Here is an 18,928-nt window from a genome sequence, read left to right as displayed (position 1 = left end):
AATAATTTGGTTCTTACCCAAGGACTCCAGCCAGCCCTGCTTGCTCCTCCGGTGGGCTCAGGCTGCCGTGCTCTCGGAAGTCCATAATCTCCTCCTGGCCAAAGCCCCTGGGGCGGTTAGTCTCAAAACTGAGAGTTTAAGGTCATTCCAATTGCAAGAAAGTGGAGAATATTCTGAATTTTGTTTTTTTTTTCAAGAGAGGCAGGAGGCTGCCGCAGTGCACGCACCGTGAAACGACATGCTCGGAGACCAAGACATCAAGAGTTTTGTGTTTATTTGTCTACATTCAGCTTACTCCAGATGTACTGCCTGAGGGATTCAGGCATACAAAACCCACTCTTTCCCACTGGTTTTTAAAATAAAATCTTCACTTATAAAACTGAAACACTAAAGCATTAAAATACAGAAAGCTCGTTTAACTCACTTCACAAAAGCATTAACAGATGACATATCCCTTATCTATTTAAAGCCATACTGTGTTCACACTTCCACGTCAATTTTTAAATAGAAAAAGGATACTGAAATTGTATTAACTCAAAAAAAAAAAAAAAAAAAAAAAAAAACAAAACCCCAAAAAATTCCTATTTAGACAAAGTTGTAATGGCAACTAACAAACCATTAAATACAGAGATGCCCAAAATACAGCTAAGTATGGAATTACAGGTACTCAACCATTAGTGACCGGTATCACAAAGAGCACTGCAACATGGAAACGGGGGGGAAGGGGGGGGGGCAAGGGAGGGGTTTACGTGTTTACCGTGATGCGATAAAACTGAATATTCAAAGGGTGGGCGAGCGCGGGAGGGAACAAAGCTCCGCGCCCATGGAGGAAGGGGCGGCTTTATCTGTACTGGTAATTCATGCTGTGGTCGTTTCTGCCGTAGCCGCCTTGGGACGCCTGGTAGGAGCTGGGGGGGGCCGCTGTAATTTTGGCCTGAACCGGGGGAGTTGTAGTTGGACTGAGAGGAATATCCACCTGCGGGGGGGGGGGGGGTGGAGAAGGGGAGAGAGAAGCGCTCGGTTACCATCGCGGCGTGAAACAACAACAAAAAGCTGTTTCAGTGCAGAATCGGAGCTTTTCCTCCGATCCGGGAGCCGCTGCCAGGCAAAAGCACACGCGGATGGGAAGACGCTGCCCTCGCATGGAAAAATACATAGGGAAGTGTCGTATACTGACCTTGCTTACCTTGGTACGAGGACCCTCCGCCCCCAGATCCTCCCCCATAGCCACCGTGTGAGCCGGTGTTGTAGGAGGCACCTCCCGAGTAGTTATTTCCTCCGCCTCCGCGGCCGCTGTTGCCACCGTAACCTGGAAGGGAAAACGCGGTGAACACGGCCGGTCTCCCCGGCGGCAGCAGCTCTGCCTTCATCGCACCCAGAGAGAGGTTTTTGTCTGCTGTTAGCAGCAAAAGGGACGATTATTGGAGGTGAGGCGAACTACCAGGGGTTCGATGAGCGAACCCCTCTTCCTTGGGCTGCTAAAAAGCTTCACGGAGAGGTCTGGCTGCCAGGGGCAGCGGTGGGATTTCCCCACAGCTTGCATGAGCACGGGCGATCCACGCTGAGGAACGTGCGGATCCCAAGCGCTCAACTGCCCGACACAGAAAGTAAAGACTCGATCATCAAACAGTAACTCAAGAGCAGAGCAGGCAATTCCACCTTCATCCTCCAGAAGGCAAGAGCATCTCCTCAGGGAGGAGCAGACCAGACCGCAGCAGGTTTCCTGGTTGGTTGTCAATCTCAACTAATTAAATCAACTCAACCAGAGCGCTTTAAGCCCTCCAAGTTCACAGAAGTATGGGACGGTTTGGGTGGGAAGGGACGCTTGGAGCTCAGCCCGTCCAACCCCCCCTGCCACGAGCGGGGCCGTCTTCACTGAGGTCAGGGTGCTCAGAGCCCCGGCCAGCCCGGCCCCGAAGGGTCCCAGGGACGGACGGGGCATCGACCCCCTCCCTGGGCAGCCTCTGCCAGGGCCTCACCCCCCTCGGCGGGAAGAATTTCCTCCCTAGAGCCGGGCCGAATCGCCCCTCTTTTAGCCGAAAACCCTTCCCCCTTGTCCCGGCGCTGCCGGCCCGCCTAAAAGTTACTCCTTCGTGTAGGACCACACGCCTACGGAGCGCGTATTTCCTAATTATCGACAGTTTGCATTTTACTCCCCAGATAAGCTAAGCCAGCACTCACTAAATTTGCTCTCGTAGTTGTAATCGGAGCCTCCGCCGCCAGGCGAGTTGTAGGAATTGGAGTAGGAGGAATAGTTGCCTTGGCCGTGGTTGTAGCCTTTCTGTTTGCCCTGCGGCGGGCCGTAGTTACTGTACTGGTTTTGGTTGTAGGACTGCTGCTGCTGGCCCTGGTGGGACTGATAGCCCGAACCGTAGGAGGGTTTTTGCTGTCCTCCATGCTGCTGTTTCTTTCCACCATGTTCGTGAGGGAACGGGCCGAGTTGTAGTTTATCGCCGCCTTGGTAGTAGGAGCCGTAGCCGGAGGAGCCGCCGCCGCCACCTCCGCCGCCGCTCCCCGAGTTCGAGTGGCCGCCGTTGCTGTAGAACTGGCCTAAACAGAGAGAAAAGGGTCAGCCCCAACAGCGGCCGCGTTTTGGAGCGGGTGGGGCAGGCACCACAAGGCACAATTTTAAAGGTAAGGCCTCATAACGCGGTGGTGAGATTTTTACCCTTGCGAAGGCAAGGGTTTAGGAGCGGTTTAGCTCTTACGCTGGTGAAAGGTTTTAAGAAACTCCACACGAGGCCAAGAGGTGAAACATCTTGTTCATTTAAGTAGACAGGGAATTGTGAAATACATCGACATCGCTACCATTGTCCAGTCACCCTGCAATCTCAGTGAACGACGCACCAGCCAGTTCTCCCACAGCTTTAATTCCAGTACGACCCCAATGTTTAGGACTAAGCTCAGGGCTACGACAGTTTCTTTAATGCATGTTTACAATAATAACAGTTATTACTTCAATGCTCTACAAAGATTTAAAATCTGGTGCTCAACTACATTTGAGACAAGTCAGCCATCGACGGCAGCTGATGCTCGGTCTCCGCAGCAGAGAGACACGGTAACGAGGAAGAATCTCGTTCCTGTAATGAAGGAATTATGTCAACATCCATGCAGATCGCTCTAACACAGCGAGCCATCATGTACGGATTTACACGGTGAGTGAGCAGCAAGAATCAACGGAAATTAAAGAAGTGCGTGCACAGCTACTCCTATTACCTCAAAGTTCAGGTACTACCTCCAGGATCCAAGGTTACCGAAAACCTCTAACGGATCAAAACACTCCAGAGAGCCTGGATGCGACAGCATGTACATAGTCAAGAGTTAGTCTGGGTTTAATTTATTTATCAAGAGTACTACAGTCAAGCTCTTTGAGCGATTCTTTTCCTGCCCAATTTCTTGCGAGTTGAACTTTGGGGCGTTCTTTGCATGGGGATTAGTGTGAGAAGACTTACTACTACAGTCAGACCTTGTCGTATTATTCGAAACTAAACTTATTTTCAAGGAACAAAAGCCACTAGAATCTAACTAAAACCTGCACCAGTGTCTGTAATGGCGTGTACGCTCAGGGGAACGGAGCTACACCTCTAAAAGAAGGAAAGATTTGCTAGTGCCTCCTCTGAAATGGAGGAGAGGTGGGGGAGAATTTAGTAAAAAAAGGAGACAAAAGAGTAAAATCTCGTGCCCTTTACTTCTGCAATTCTGTGTGAAACTACCGGGACGACTCACGGGGAAGCTGAATCCCAGGTCAGTTCCTAAATTCAGGGTGTGTTTGTGTTGTGAAGAGCTGCAGCTCTTCAAGGCACCTAGCTTTTCATTTTTTGATTGTTCAATCGATTCTTGTCTACACCCCCTGCACTACAGTTAAGACTTTCTACGGAAGAGTTTTTTTTCCTCTTCTGCAGAAGATCACGATTTAGTTCTGCAGAAACGAGGTTCTGTAAAAAAAATTTATCTCCAGCCAAGAACACCAAGGCTGTAGCAAATATTTTCTGCTGAATGAGAGATACCTCGCTCCGTCACTCATATTAAAATCCCCGTCTTTGGTTCCAGCGCGGGGTTACGACTGGCAGCGTGTAAATTCAAGCTGCAGATGCTGGAAGTTGATCTATCCCAAGTCAATTATTTCTGGAAATTCCGTTTTATACCAACACTTCATATTTAACTATGAAGTTCTCATGCTGTTTGACATCGGATTATTTTTGACTTTCCCCAAATCAAAGCTAAGGAATAAAACTATCCATCACACAAGCAGTTACTCTAACAGGTAGTCGCCTAGAAACCGGCAGTTTTTCCACCTCATTCAGGACAGGATCTACTCCCTTGTATAAAAAGTCAGTATCTCAAACAATAGCGCTCTAAACAAGATAGGGCATGCATCATTATTATTGTAAGTATCTGCTAAACACCTTGGACTTTTTTTTTTTTTTTTAAACCTGGTGCTTTGTAGGTCAGAGGTTTTTTTCATTTGCTTTGTTTTTGTTTAGCTAGTTTAATTACTGAGTTAACTCAAATGTTGTTGAGCCTCACAAGTTAAACGAATGCAACGGTGCAGGCTTTGCAGCTAAAAACAGTGACAAACAAAATTACAGTTTTAAAAACAAATACCGTAGCAAGAATAAAGGACCAAACACTTGGAATTCAGAGACTCGGGGTCTCGACTGGCCAATTGCGACATTTCCCGCAATTCCCGATTCCGGTGAAATTTAATTCTCCAGGCAATTAGGTACTTGTAGGGCGATGAGCGTTTTCCAGCATGGCTGCCGAGCCGGCAGAGCTTTGCCGTTAAGTGCTTTAGGCCCTTTATGCTTGGCTCAAGAAAGCCCATTTTCACGTTAACGAACGAATCCATGCATTTTCAGAAGTTACTAACATGGTTACACTAACCCCTAACGCCTGGATATTTATTGTATCAGGATCGGAAGCACAATTACAATACCTTTGAAAGTACACTAGCTACCAGCCACAACAAGTCACATCCCTCAGCGATAATCCACCAGCGTGTTACAAAGGATGTAGGATTAAACTTTAGCACACACGATTCCACGTACAAGTCAACATTTCGCATGCTTAAAAAGCTGGGCTGTACTATATTCAGAGATGTTGAAAAGTCTTCCCAATATCGAGAGGCGTGTACCCAATTGCTGGGATTTATTAAAAGGCTCAAATTTTGTACAAAACCTGCTGTAAATTAAGACAAAGGTAGATTAAAACACTTCAGTTTCTTAAAAATAAAGTAATGCTTTCCATAAAAAGCAAAGATGGGCTTTTTGCCTTTACGCTGAACGGAGCTGGCTTGGAAATTTGTGCCAAGTGCACAAAAACATTCTCGGATAATTGGTTCCCCCTGTTGTGTACATCGATACAACCAAGTTCAAAGGCAAATCACAATAAAAACTGCCACTGTCTTAAGTTCTGCAGGCTAAGAGAGTTTCAGACAAGCTGCGGTGAAAAGCCACTGTTGAGAAACCCAGTGAAGCACAGGGACACAGCACGAACACTTTGGGTTTTGGAGTTCGAGAAAATTGGAGTAAAAAGCTGTTTTTTGTGCAATACTTTTAGATGATCTAGGAAGACCCAAAATCATGATAGCCGTAGCAGTCTGTGAAAAAGTCACCTACAAAAGGGGGAGACAGAGCAGAGAAAAAAAATTAGAATTCTTTTGAAGATGGCAAAATGCGCCACATTTGAAAGTCATGTTTTAGATTTCTCTGCTCCTGTCACCCCCCAATGAAGGCTTCTTCTCAAGACCAATCGCTGTGTATTTTCAGGAAAATCACATTCAAAAGTGTGGCCGATAGCTTCACGTGGCTTAAAGCAGAGAAATTTAAAATATTCACAGTTTTAGAGGAAACGTGAAGTCACCTGGATTCGCGTTTTAACTTTTTAACGAGTACACGAGCCATCTTTCATTACTTCTCATTCAAAAAAAAAGAGAACCCCTTACAAGAGGGCTTCCGCACAAGCGCATCACCGCACGGTGCGACCCAGTCTGAGTTTCACACCCCCAGCAGATCGATGCGTTTCCAAATTTAAGATGAAGAACACTTACTATAGCCTGCCGTTGCAGAATTGCCTCCGTAACCATAGCTTCCATATCCAGCACCTAGATTAGAAGAAAAAGTTTAAATAAAAAGGAAATCGAAGCATACGAAGGCCTTGAACTTCCCGTCGTGCTACAAGACGCCACAAAACGCTAGCGGGGATTAATTTGCCTGTCGGGGTTTGGGGAGTTTGTGGCACATTTAGGGTGGCAAGAGTCAGGACAAGGCGCAGGCAGCATCTCACCTGCATTCATGTAGCCGCCGTGATTGCCACCGAATCCGCCCCTGCCTCTTCCGCGGCCTCGGATGTTGCCGCCTCTTCCACGACCGCGCATGTTGGGCGGAGGGGGCACTTCGTTGTGCATGGGGCCTCCCATTCCGAAACCCGGGTTGTGCTGCTGAGGGAAGAGAGACATGTTAACCAGCTCTGGCTCCTGAGCCTTGCCTCCAAGGTGAAAACAAACCTTTCAAGAGGATGTCGGGAGCTCTAGAACACATCAGGTACCCGCCTGCCTTAAAAAGAAGAGGGGCTAAGCCAAAAGCAACGGGGGCGGGTACCAAATAAAGGTCATGTCCAGAAAACAGAGGCTGTCTTCCGTAAAACTGGAAGGTATTTCTGCTTTCAAGCCCAATGGCCGTTAGCAGATCCTGGTTTCCCTCCACACCTTAAATTACTTCCCCTCCCAAAAAGGGATTAAAATCATAGAGCGGGAGACAACTGTACTACAGGACCATTAGTGACGCCACAAAGTCACTGAATTGTGACATTTACTTACTTTTACGGCAAACTTGGGTCCTCCCCTAGCTGGCACGGGGGGCCTCTTCTTCTTGTTTTGCTCAATGGCAACAGGAGCATCTGGGAACAATTTCTCTAGCGCGGCCAGAGCAGCGTAGGCTTTTGCCACCTTCTTATTTGAACCAGCTCCTTGGAATTTCTGCCCGTCAACCTCCACCTTTAAAAGGGATTAAATCATTGCATGTAAGCGGAAAGGGCAGGAACAGAAGCTGCCACTTGGTAAAATTAACCGTTTTTTCTGGTGCCTGCAAACAATTCCAGAAGTTGGAAGTGCTCAAGGTCAGGTTGGACGAGGTTTTGAGCAACCTGATCTACTGAAAACATCCCTGCCCACTAGATGGTCTTTAAAAGGTCCCTTCCAACCCAAACCATTCTGTGATTTTATGATTTTAAATTCTCACGAAGTAACTAAAATTACAGATATCCGAGTTGGGATGAAGGCACAGAGCGGGGACCAGAAGTCACCTCACCTCCATGACAAAGCGCTTGTCATGACTGCCGCCCGTTTCTGAAATCAGTTCGTATTTCAGCCCGCGCCTTTTCTCGTTGAGCTCCATCACAGGATTCTTGCCATGCTTCGTCAGAATTGGTCCCTGTTGTTTCACATTCTGGAAGCAAATAAGCAGCGATGAAACTCCAAGAAAAAAAAACTTAACGGGCTTGAAGTTGCTTCCAAAACACGTAGTTTGGAAAACATCTTGAAGAAGATAAGCTTGGAATAAGCTTGCCTGATGTTTTTACCTCGTAAATTGTATCGTGACAGTAACTGAACTGTACAGTGCACCGTTATAGCAACCTGTTGCTAAAAGGCGCTTCCGATGATGTCCTACAACATCATCCCAAAGAATGAGAGCCACCCTTTTCCCCTTCTTTGACTGTGCTCACCTCTGGGGTTTGATCTGAAGGAGGAGACGCAGCAGTGGGCGTCGAGACAGTTTCTACTACAGGAGGAGGAGCGACAACGACTGGTTTCTGCTCTGTTTCCTCTGCTGATTCGTCTCCTTTCCCAGATTCTTTGCCCTCCACTCCTGTGGGTAAACCCATATCTTGCAACACCTAGGGTAAGGAGAGTCAGAGAGATTACTGAACAGTACTTACCTCAAAGAACCACTGGCTCTCATGTGCCCTACCCATTTTGGGGTAAATACTCGAGAAGGCTGCTCAAGAATCTTTTTATTAATTCTGTTCAAGGGCTACGCATTCCCCAAATCCCGCAGGCACTTCAAGGCCTAGGAGGTACGAAGTCCTCTGCCCTGAGACCTCACGCATAACAGACTACACTGTCTTGGTGTTTTAACTTTCTCCCCTGTCTGTCCTGAAGGGTTTATGACATTTTTCATACATGGTTGTTGTCATGACTGTTATCGCCATCAATCTGGTTGCCCTTTTCAACTTTGAGAGGTCAGCAATCAAGCTGCCTCCTAACGAGAGCCCTCTGGCAGGAATTAACGTACACAGCTCTTACCTTCACTGCCACGTGCAATTTGGCTGTCTTTTTGGAAGGTCCTGATGCCTCAAACGTGCTGCCATCGATTTCCACAGACATTGTAAAGATAGGAGCGTGAACAGGACCAGTCTGAGACACAAGTTTGTACTGGAGCCCGGGTTTTAGCTGGTTTAGTTTCATCAGTGCATTCATGGCCTGGGGAGGTTCGAGTTTTTCCTCTGAATGGAGAAAAAAAAACAACAGAAGTTTGGGGATGTTTGTCACCTCTTTCAAAGAAGCATAACTGATTTCAGACAAGCTCTGATCTGTGTTTTCCTCCTTGTGAGAGTTTAAGTTATACCAAGTAAAAATCTTACAGTGTTAACGTTTTGGGTTTTTTAAATTCACATGCCCTGTAGCCCCTATTTACAGTGTCACCCAAGACCAAACACCTGCAAGAGTTCTTCCACAACCTGCCCCCCGCCTCAGCCTGAGAACAGCTCTCGGGTAGCCATTTGTACCTACCTCTTGTTAACTCAATACCTTTTTTCTGAATCTTCTTTTTCTTTTTGCTGGGAGATTTCTCCTCTCCGTCCTCCTCCATTGGACGCTTCATTGGGGTGACAGCATACGTTGTACTGGGAGGAATCTGGACTGTAACAATCACAACAAAAACCCCTAAGTATTCCAGTTTCCAGCAACAAGAGCAGCAAAAAGCCTTGGAAACGTGGTTTGTGGGGTTTACCCCCCCAGCCCGCCTCCAAGTACCTACCAGTATAGTCAACGGGGTTTTCGTTCTTTGGTTTCTTGGGCATTTTGGAAGGTAGGGGATCCATCCCCAAGACTTTGTGAAGCTGGCCAAAAGCAGCAAGTCTCAGAGCGTGCTAGAAAGATTAAACATGTGTTACTGGGACGCGCAAGCGGCTCCACCAATCTCTGTTCCCTGCACAGTTTCAGACAGGAACATTCTACCCACCCCTACACAGAAATCCTCATCAGTTTAAATAGGACTCTCTGAATTTTTGAAGTTCAACCCAAAATACGGGTCATGGTAGCAAGTCACTATTTAAAACCTGATACTTTGCTTCTGGTTGGCCAAGCTACAAATTCCTTATTGGTGTGGGACCCATTTTTATTTCTTTTACTTGACTAGATATTAAAAAAGTTAACACCGACCTCCGTGAGGTTACTATACTACCATTAACCAATATGGAAGTTCAGAGTCAGTTGAACTGATTAAGTTTTCGTAACATCTGTAGTCAAAACTATACCTGAGCACTCTGTGTGATATCTTCCCTTTGTTGTCTGTCTAGATGCCCAATAGCATCAGTGGCTTCTTTTTCACAAGGATCATAAATACCAGAACCATCTGAAGGCAGGAAACAAGGAAGATATGCAGAGAATTATCCTGGTGTTTCTAAAGAAACTAAACTAAGTATTCCCTTGGCATCAATCAACACTCATCTCGAAGAAGAACACGGACTGACATGATCCATCCAATGTCCAACATTCTGAAACTTGTCTGGACCATTTTACACGTACAATTACCAGTGAAGCTGGTCACGACCACTCAGGGAACCAATTTTACGCTTGCAGAAACTGGTACCTCTCTCTACGGGGGTTTAACGTCATGGGTCCGTAGCTTTGAACACACGTGCCCTAAGTAACAGCAAGGTACTGTAGTACCCGTGTACGCTGGGGGCTTTCTGAGCTCCGAATCTAGGCTGCCCGCACATATAACAAGGGACTTCTCAAACACTAATGCAAGGTAACCGCGCCTCGAAGCTTCAACCGCGTTTCATTTCAGCTTCGCTTTGAAATGTAAATGCAGAGAACCACCTAACCTGGCATAACGATTCCCGAGGCAAGGCATTCAAGAACTCTCCTCAGAGCCTCGCCAGCGCCCATGGGTCTGTTAGCAGTTCCAATAGATTTCTCACACAGCAGCTCTAGAGGCTGAAAGACAGTTTGGAAAAGTGAGAGGAGCAAAGGTAGGCGCTTGCGCTGCCATTACGGCCAGAAGCTGCTTCAAATTCACAAACGATTAACGATTTACACTGTAGAAATTGTTAACTGATAAAACGATTTACACTGTAGATGTTTGAAACGTATCTTTTAAGGGCAGAAACCTTGTTCGTACTACATAAACCTCTAACGTATGAAACAGAACGTGCGCAGACTGAAGAGAGCTGAACGCCAGCTTGGAGAAGTGGTACCAAACCCCCAAAAAACGAAACAAAAAAGGAAAAATTACCCATCCTCTCAGCGGTGCCCAAGTAGGAACCCGAGTACACAGATCTCGCAACACTCGTATCACTATGACGCACGACTTCAGCCCGTTAGCCCTGGCCTAGAATAAGAATCAAAAGCAGACATACATTCAATAAAAACACCAAAACTGCTCATTCGCAGACATTCATTTTTGCGGTGCTACTTTGTCAAGGGTAAACAGTATTTCGCGTTACCATTTTATAACTTATAACAATAACTGGAGTGTACAAAGGCAACATTACTCTTAACACAAAGCAGCAGCTATGCATCTACTCTTTAAAAAAGGTTCCTTCCAAACGTTTAATTCGCTTAAGTGCTTCTTTAGCAACTGTACCGTTGACAGACGCTAAGTCCAGCACGTCTAACTATCATCCGACGTTAAAGTATTTTAAATAAAAAAAAAAATAAAAAAATAGTTAGCCCCTTAATAGTTTACAAATTTTCTACTTAAAGACAAATATAAGAACAAAATGCAAACCTGGAACCACTTGGCGTGTCGCAGTGACGCCAAGGCAGCAAGGCATTTCTGCCTGTCCAGAACGTCCGGGGAGTCGTTGACTGATAGCGTTTCTATTCGTGGATGGAATAAGAAGACAAGGCACAGTTTGACCAAGGGGGTTCTGTCAGGCGGAGAGGGGATGAGGCAGCTTCCTAACGGGCAGCTGAGGCTCCCAAAAGATCCTGATCTAGATCCTGTAACCTGGAAGGATGGGTCTGCAGTGCGCTCGCCTAGCGGCCTTGCTTAGAAATTAAAACTGCAGAGGGGGGGGCGGGAAGTTCAATTAACAGGGATGGACTGAAATCTATTCTGCAACGAGGAGATGGGGCGTGAAACTCGATGGGAGAGGACAGAAATCCTTTGCGACTCGAATGCAGTGGTAGCGTATGAGGCCAGTAATAGGTAACAAAGGGAAATTTAAAATAAACCCCCACTCTGTGTTTAGCTTTAGTGGAGAAGTGGGGGGAAAAGCTTTGCGAGGATCAAGGGAACCCCCTCCGCCCATAAGGCTTGACTGCCCTGGCCCCAACCCGTGACAGAGAGCGTCCTGTTGGTCAAAGGTCCAGCGTCCCTAAAATTGACAAACTAGAAGGCTTGGTAGACGAGGTCAGATATCAAAACCATAGACAGTCAATAGAGCACAAAGATATCTTCCAGTCTGTGCTGCAGCAAAATTGAAGATATGGTTTGAAAAAGCGCAAAGTTTCTCAAGACCAGGGTTTTAGATAAGGCTAGTGCACAGAGCGAGCGTTTGACATCCACCAATTCCACAGCGCGATGCCTACGATACAGAACCCATCGTAGTGAAGCAATTCAAGCGCAAAAAAACCAGTCTGTGAATTCTTATTCCAAAGGGAATTTGAGAGCGAATGGAGAAGCTAACTTTATCCAAAACTCTGCATCACTTTCTGGAATTCTGAACTTTAGCTGATGAAACAGCCAATTGAGGAGACCCAGAGCAGCTATCATTCTTGCTGCAACACAAACTGCGTGGAACATCCAATTTCATGTACATGCAAGTCATTTAACAAGAAGCCTTCAAGAATCTTTTTAAATGTATCTGGTTTATATTTTTATGTCACTGTGCAGGCCACTTACGTGGCTAGGTACAAAACAAGATTAATACAACAAGATGACGTATTAGTGAACTAAAGGCCCAAGAAAAAAAAAAAAGAAAAGAAAAAGGATTAAAAAAAAAAAAAAAGCAAAATCCCATCTGAAAGGTGCTACTCAGTTTCGGAAGCTCAGTCTGAATAAACCGTGACCGTGATCTCATGAGGTTGGTGTTGTCATACGGAATTTTGAATTTGCACAAAAATAATCGTTGCTGCTTCGGCTGAAACTGAAGAGCACGCTTTAACAGTGAATTAGCAACGGAAATGTACGGGTTTCCAACCAACTGTCGGCTGTTTTCAGTCTTCCATACCTCCAGCTAACTGTTTTTCCATTTCTTCTCTGACTACGGGCGACGTCAAGTGGATGGTCAGTGTCAACGGTGGCTCTTTTGTGTTCTTAATTACAATTGCAGCATCACCAACTGACTGGATTATTTCGTATTTGTCTTCAGTAATAGCCTGCAATATAATTTCACCGCTTAGCGGAAGTCTTAATTAATTTCTGAGTGATTTGCAACATTCTTTTCCAGCAAAAAGCAAGGTCTATAGACCTTGCTAAAAAACAAAAACAAAAAAACAAAACTAAAAAACAAAACTTCAGCTAATAAAGGGAAGTTCATTTATCAAGGCAATTCCAGAATAACACTACATGCCTATGAAAATTACTTTTCCAAGACAGAAAAAGGGTATCAAAACAAATGTCATCGGTACCTTTTTAACCATTTAAAACCTATTTCGGTTGTTCTGTCACAAGCACGCACAAACATTGAAAGGTTTTACTCACAGCAAGCTGTACTCCGAGATTGTCAGCTACTTTCTCCAGGAGATCTGTGGTGGGTTTATCTTTGCACAAAAGAACTAGCTCAAGATCCAAGTCCCCCTTCAGTAACAGGCCTTTTGCTACCAGCCCTACACGCATCACTCCACGCAGGGTCCTAGTCAACTGCTCTGTGGCCTTCTGATCCCTGCAAACACACAGGCTACAGTCACGACGGCTTCAAAACTACAAGAAGTTAACTGCAGCCAGGTAAGCACGAACGCTCAACCCAAGCTAAGGGATAGAGCTGCAAAGATTAAACACGCTGCATGACCCCCGCTGAAGGATTTACTACACCTGCATGGGAACAGTCGCTTCAGTCCCGGGTTAGTTAATTCCTCTTAATTCCACAGCCAGGGAAAACAACTCTTCCACCTCCAGCGAGCGGATTTTTACTAATCTAAGTAAGAAGGTGCTACTACTTCCGACAGTGCCCCTTAGAAACACATGTTCGGTGATGTTCCTTACCCTCCTTCCTTGTTTTCCTCTTCAGCTGCTGTCTCCATGGACTCTGTTTCTGGCTGCTCCCCACTGACTTTTTCTTGCTCATCGATCCAGTCGGAGACAGCTTTGAGTGCTCGCTCCGTGTGGGACACCATATTCTGAACTGCCTCCAGCTCCTCCTGTGTCGGATAAACGGCCGAATGTTTGGCCATCACATGGCGGTCGTCGTTCACAAAAATACGCATTGGTCGCTGAAAAGGGATTTTAAAACAATTTTAGAGAGAGCTGAAATGCGGATACTCATCTTGCGAGTCTGACACCTCCCGATCCTTACCATTTTTGCTTTTGAATGTCTGTCCGAGCCTTCAAAATGTGCTTATTTAGATTCTTCCACCAAAAAGACTGTACCAGTACCACACTTTTCTGTAATCTGAAAGCAACAAAAAACCAGTTAGCAACGCTGGCAGGCTGGTCCTTCCCCGCAGCCTGCTTGCTGACTGTGTGTAGGAACAGAAATAACTGGAATTGATAATTGGAAGCAATAACAGAAATGAGAAGTATGCAAACTTGTTAGTGAAAGCCCCGTTTTCCGCTCCTGATGACTTATATTCTTAAGACGCGAACAGTGCCCACGATAACGGTTACAGCCAATGCTGTCACACTGCTGTCACCCCAACTTGCACAGGCTGCCCTCAAAGAGGGTTTGCATTAACTGCTCAGTTTTACCTGCCCAGCAGTTTAACGAGCACCATACGCTCATTTACCATCCACCAGCTCAGCTGTGGAGCAACAGCCAAGCACGCTGCACACGGCAAACTCTTTGAACCATTCCCTCATACAACATCCCGCAGAAGCAGAGACATCCCAGGAGCCTGAGCTGCACCCAACTGCTCGATTTTCCCTCCTACTGCTCGTTCGCGGCCATAAGTATATTATTTTGGCTCTTTATTCCCAAGAGGCTTTCCCATTGAAATTGGATTTTTCCAAAAGCTCCTGCTCATATTTCTAAAACAAAGCACACTGAAGGTAAAGCACTCCCCGACACATGCCGGAGCAGCCTGCTGGGAAAATTAACAGTCTACACGCTAATATAATTCCACGAAGTAAAGAACCAGGCTGCCATTGCCCGGTTGCCAAGCGAGGCGATAGCTTTCATTCGTGCTACTCAGAAGCAACTATTTGTAAAGATCTTTTTGCCACATACCACTTTTTACCCCAAATTCATTTTACGGCCCCAAAGTAAACAAGCCTGCTTTTAATTAGGATCAGTACGAGACAAGTTCAGTGGCTCCATCGAGTCTCTTCACTTACTTTATCGGGCAGAATTAGTATAAACCTACACCAGCATACCTGCTTTTGAAGCAAGCGCTCTCAACTCCTAAAATCCAACAGGCTAAGCTGAAACTGCAACAGCTTAGTTCCGAACGAGAAGCCGTTTTCGAAGGGAACTAACCCACCCCGATAGCGTAAGCCCCAGCTGAGGCTGTGAACTTCTTTCGTTAAAATTCAAGCACTTTGTTGCTCAGTTTTAGCCAAGGGGCCTTCGAGCAGAGAAACATTTGCGTCCTGCAGGACTGGCTTATGCTTTGTGGGAGAAGACAGCTTCCCAAGATCGCCTTCAGATGCAAGCAGGCTTCTGGCAAGAACTTCAAAATGCCACCCTGCACCCACCAGGATCGACTCTTTGGCATCAGTATCGTCATTTCCTGTGCAACTAGCATAAGAATCAGCAGTTGCTTGATTCATGGTCATTAATTTGACCAAACATCTTTAATAAAACTCTTGATTTACCTCTAACTGAAACCACGCAGGGGCAATCCCAGTCCTGCAAACACCCAATGTTTCATGGTAACTCCAAGAATTGTGATGTGCCATTTAAAAGCCTTAGCACAAGTGAGGCAAAGGAAGAGCCTCAGCACCTGAAGATGCTAGAGATGAAGGTCATCGTCATCTGCATCCACCAGCTGTTTCACTTCATTGTACAACCAAGTACACATCAAAACTGCTTGGTAACTAAGGCTTTCGGAAACACTGCTGGAGAAACTCGTCAATCACGCCTCAATGATTCCAGAGCTCACAACCAAATCTTGCTTCTCTGGAAGTCCTTCCGTTTTGAATGAGTTTCACTCAAAATGAAACCAGACTGAAGCTTGCTTTTGCTTTTTTCCACTGGAACCTGCCTTGAGTCAGCCCCTTCCCAGCCTCGCCGGTCATTGCTACATACAGCTCGCAAACCCAACGCTTTACTTTTTACACTTTACAGATGACACAAACTGCAAGTAAGCCCGACCGATCTTAAGTATGAAGTGTCCAAGATACTGGAATAGTATAAAGTATCCAGGATACTGGAATAATAATAAAACAAGTAACTAACTGCCCAAATACTTAGTGCTTTACTAGAGTAATGCCATTACAACTCTATAAAGTAACATGAAGGGCCTGGGCAGAAATCGGGACCCTGCTGCGCTACTTGTTTTACAAACAGAGCTGGGGCTTACTGAAGAATTTTCTAGGATAAAATTGGGAAAGCTCATTTCCTCGAGCTGCCATCGCTGTACAGACTATTCCACGGCACAGAAATACCTCCGATTCCAATCCTGCAAATGTTTATGCACAGGACAACTTTGGTAGTGTTAGAAATCTGGATCTAACTGTAATTAAACCCAGATGCTAGTGCCCGCTGAGCGGGGAGAATTATTCCCAAGCTACCTGCAAGAACCCACAAGGCATCTTCTCATGTTTGCGGGTGCCAGCCTCCCAATCCACTCCTACGTTGGACTGGACCCTGAAGAACTCATACACTCTGTATGCAGTTATTTTTCTTAAAGCTCCCTTAATTTCCTCCAAGCAAGGTAAGAACTAAGTTGAAATACAACCTAGTGAGGCAGCTGTTTCTACAGTCAGAAAATACTACAACAGCCTCAGAAACGAGCGTCCCGTTTCCTGCGATTTCTAAAGACGGACGTTAGCGCTCTTGAAATCACTGAAGTTCCTTTCAAGTGAGAACCCAGGAGCTGATGCTGCAGCATCACAGGATTCGTGCCTCTTGGGGAAAAGAACCACAGAACAAGTTAAAAATACAAACGTGCTCAATAACACCCAATTCCTGACATTGCTCTTGAGGCCGATCATCACTAAAATTTGAGAAAAAGGAGAAACTTTTAAATTCCACCCTTGTTTTAAGCCTCACCTGCTCTGCTCTCCCCCTCCTACCATTTCCCCTACCAGCTTGATTTCACCAACAAACTTTCCACTCAATTCGAGTCTTCTGACAGCATGAGCAGACTCTCCAAAACATTTGTTGGCGTGGGGGTGGATAAGAAAACGATAAAGAGAATGCAAAAGGTTGAAAACTCGGCCCTAGATCAGGGAAAAGCTTAACGCACGTGAAGAAGCGCACTTCGTTTTAGAAACCTTCTACGTTTTAAGAAAGAATTAGTCATTTTCAGCCTATCGTACCTGAAGAGGATGACTGAAGGAACGCAAAGCCTTAATGCCTGGCTTTTGTTTGTGTGGGGATGGCTGCCCTGGCAGGCAAAGCTCTTCCAGGTCTAAGGACACCGACAGCATCTATTCCCCATCACAAGGCTACCTGGCCGACCGAGGTGATGGCAAACAAAAGCTGTTGGCTCTTGCAAAGCGGATTTTTTAAAACATTTTTTTCTGAACCGTCCAGCTACAAATAACGGGATCAATGAGAACAAGGGGAATTGCAAGGAAGCAATGGGAGAACCCGGATAAAAACCCTGGAGAGCGAAGTTTAGGAGAGGAGAGCGCGGTCCTGTCCCTGATGGGAGGAGGTAGGGATGTAAATCACACCAAAGGGGATGTTTCCACCTCACCTGTGCCCCCCACCCCCCCCACACCCACCCGAGACAGCGGGGAGAAGCCTGCAGGCCCTGGGGGGGGGGGGGGGCGGGAAGGGTCGTGTCGTCGCCCCCGCCCCCCCCCCCAGGACCGACCTTTCCCTCCTCCCCGCTCCCACACGGGCAGCACCGCCCGGCCCCACGCGGGAACCGACGGCCACGGGGGGGGGGGGGGGATGGTTAGCGGAGGCGGGGGGGGGGGGGTGAAGGGGCAGGCGGGCCGCTGCCGCCATTTGCAAACGCGGCGAGAACAAAGCGGCGGCGGCGGGAAATGGGGGTGGTGGTGGGGGGGCTGGAAAGAGAGCACGGCGCGACACCCCGCTCCCCCCCCCCAAAACCGGGCGCGATCCCCCCCCCAGCGCGAGGGGCGGCTCCGGGGGGGGGGGGGAACCTGAGGGGACACACACCCACACGTAGCGCAGTAGCGCAGACCCCCCCCACACACACCCCTTCCAATTCCTGAGCCCCCCCAGCCCTCCCCTCACTCACCCCCGGCCCAACGGCCGCCCGCCGCCATTTTGTCTCCACAGCACAATGGGCCGAGCGGGAGGGAGGGAGGGGAAGGAGGGAGGAGAAGGGGGCCGGGTCACCGCCGGCGCGGCCCGCGGCTCGCCGCCACCCCCCCCCACACACCTCAACCCCCCCCTTACCCCCCTCCTCCGCTGCTTTGCCCCCCCCCCCCCCGCCCCTCACACACACATACACACAACCCCCGCCCCGCTCCAAAACACAGGCCTACCCGCCCTCCTCCGCGGTCCGTCCCCCCGGGGTTGGGAAAGGCAACGCGGTTCCTACCGGCGGCGAACCGGGGTGGGGGGGGTGTGTGTGTATGTGTAATGGAGGGGGGGGGTGGGAGGCCTCCTGCTCCTCCCTCAGCGGCGGCGGCGGCGGGGCCCGGGCCTGGGCCTGGGGCCTGGGCCTGGCCGCGGTGCGGGGCGCGGGGGGTGCGGGGTGCGCGGATGCGGCGGGGCGCGAGACTGCAGCGCGGGGGGCGGAGCCGCCGGCCGGCGGGGGGCGCGCGGCTGTGCGCGAGGAGGGGAGGGGAAGGGAGGGAGGGAGGGAGGGGGGGGGCGGAGGAGGGGGCTGCGGGGGGCGTGCGCGCGTGTGTGTGTGTGAGTGAGTGAGTGTGAGTGTGAGTGTGTGTGTGTGTGTGGCTGGCGGAGGGGCGGGAGTAGGGAGTCACGTGGAGCGCCGCGGTGGGAGCCAATGGGTGAGGCCGGCGGGAGGGTGACGGAGGTGGGAGGTGCTTTGGTGGGACGGGGGCGGCGCTGCGCAGGCGCGGAGAGAGGGACGGGGGGGCGGGGGCGGAGCGGGACCGGTGGGCTGAGGGGAGCGGGCTGAGGGGGCCGGTGGGCTGAGGGGACCAGTGGCCTGTGGGAACCAGTGGCCTGAGGGGAACAGTCTGAGGGGGCTGGTGGGCTGAGGGGAGCGGGCTGAGGGGGCCGGTGGGCTGAGGGGACCAGTGGCCTGTGGGAACCAGTGGCCTGGGGGGAACAGTGGCCTGAGGGGAACAGTCTGAGGGGGCTGGTGGGCTGAGGGGAACAGGCTGAGGGGACCAGTGGCCTGAGGGGACCAGTGGCCTGAGGAGACCAGTGGCCTGAGGGGACCAGCGGCCTGAGGGGACCAGTCTGAGGGGGCCAGTGGCCTGTGGGG

At 48.5% G+C, this 18,928-nt stretch overlaps 1 protein-coding gene across 1 annotated transcript; it reads right to left on the bottom strand.

Moving 5' to 3' along the window:
- Nucleotides 1-720: 720 nt before the first annotated feature.
- Nucleotides 721-17,887, bottom strand: LOC115338380 (interleukin enhancer-binding factor 3-like). The gene is given in 21 exon segments (XM_030006947.2): nucleotides 721-916; nucleotides 918-976; nucleotides 1,178-1,309; nucleotides 2,182-2,550; nucleotides 6,050-6,103; nucleotides 6,286-6,439; nucleotides 6,818-6,994; nucleotides 7,308-7,445; nucleotides 7,723-7,893; nucleotides 8,303-8,502; nucleotides 8,807-8,917; nucleotides 9,036-9,147; nucleotides 9,535-9,632; nucleotides 10,108-10,219; nucleotides 10,518-10,613; nucleotides 11,013-11,104; nucleotides 12,460-12,607; nucleotides 12,933-13,113; nucleotides 13,434-13,660; nucleotides 13,744-13,839; nucleotides 17,765-17,887. Coding segments are annotated over 20 exon segments (2,709 nt in total). The 5' UTR covers nucleotides 13,747-13,839; nucleotides 17,765-17,887; the 3' UTR covers nucleotides 721-841.
- Between the last annotated feature and the right edge of the window lie 1,041 nt (nucleotides 17,888-18,928).

Source organism: Aquila chrysaetos, unplaced genomic scaffold (genome assembly GCF_900496995.4).
Source record: "Aquila chrysaetos chrysaetos unplaced genomic scaffold, bAquChr1.4, whole genome shotgun sequence".
Lineage (NCBI taxonomy): Eukaryota > Metazoa > Chordata > Aves > Accipitriformes > Accipitridae > Aquila > Aquila chrysaetos.
The sequence above is the reverse complement of the archived record's forward strand: the minus strand, read 5'-3'. Positions and strand labels throughout refer to the sequence as shown.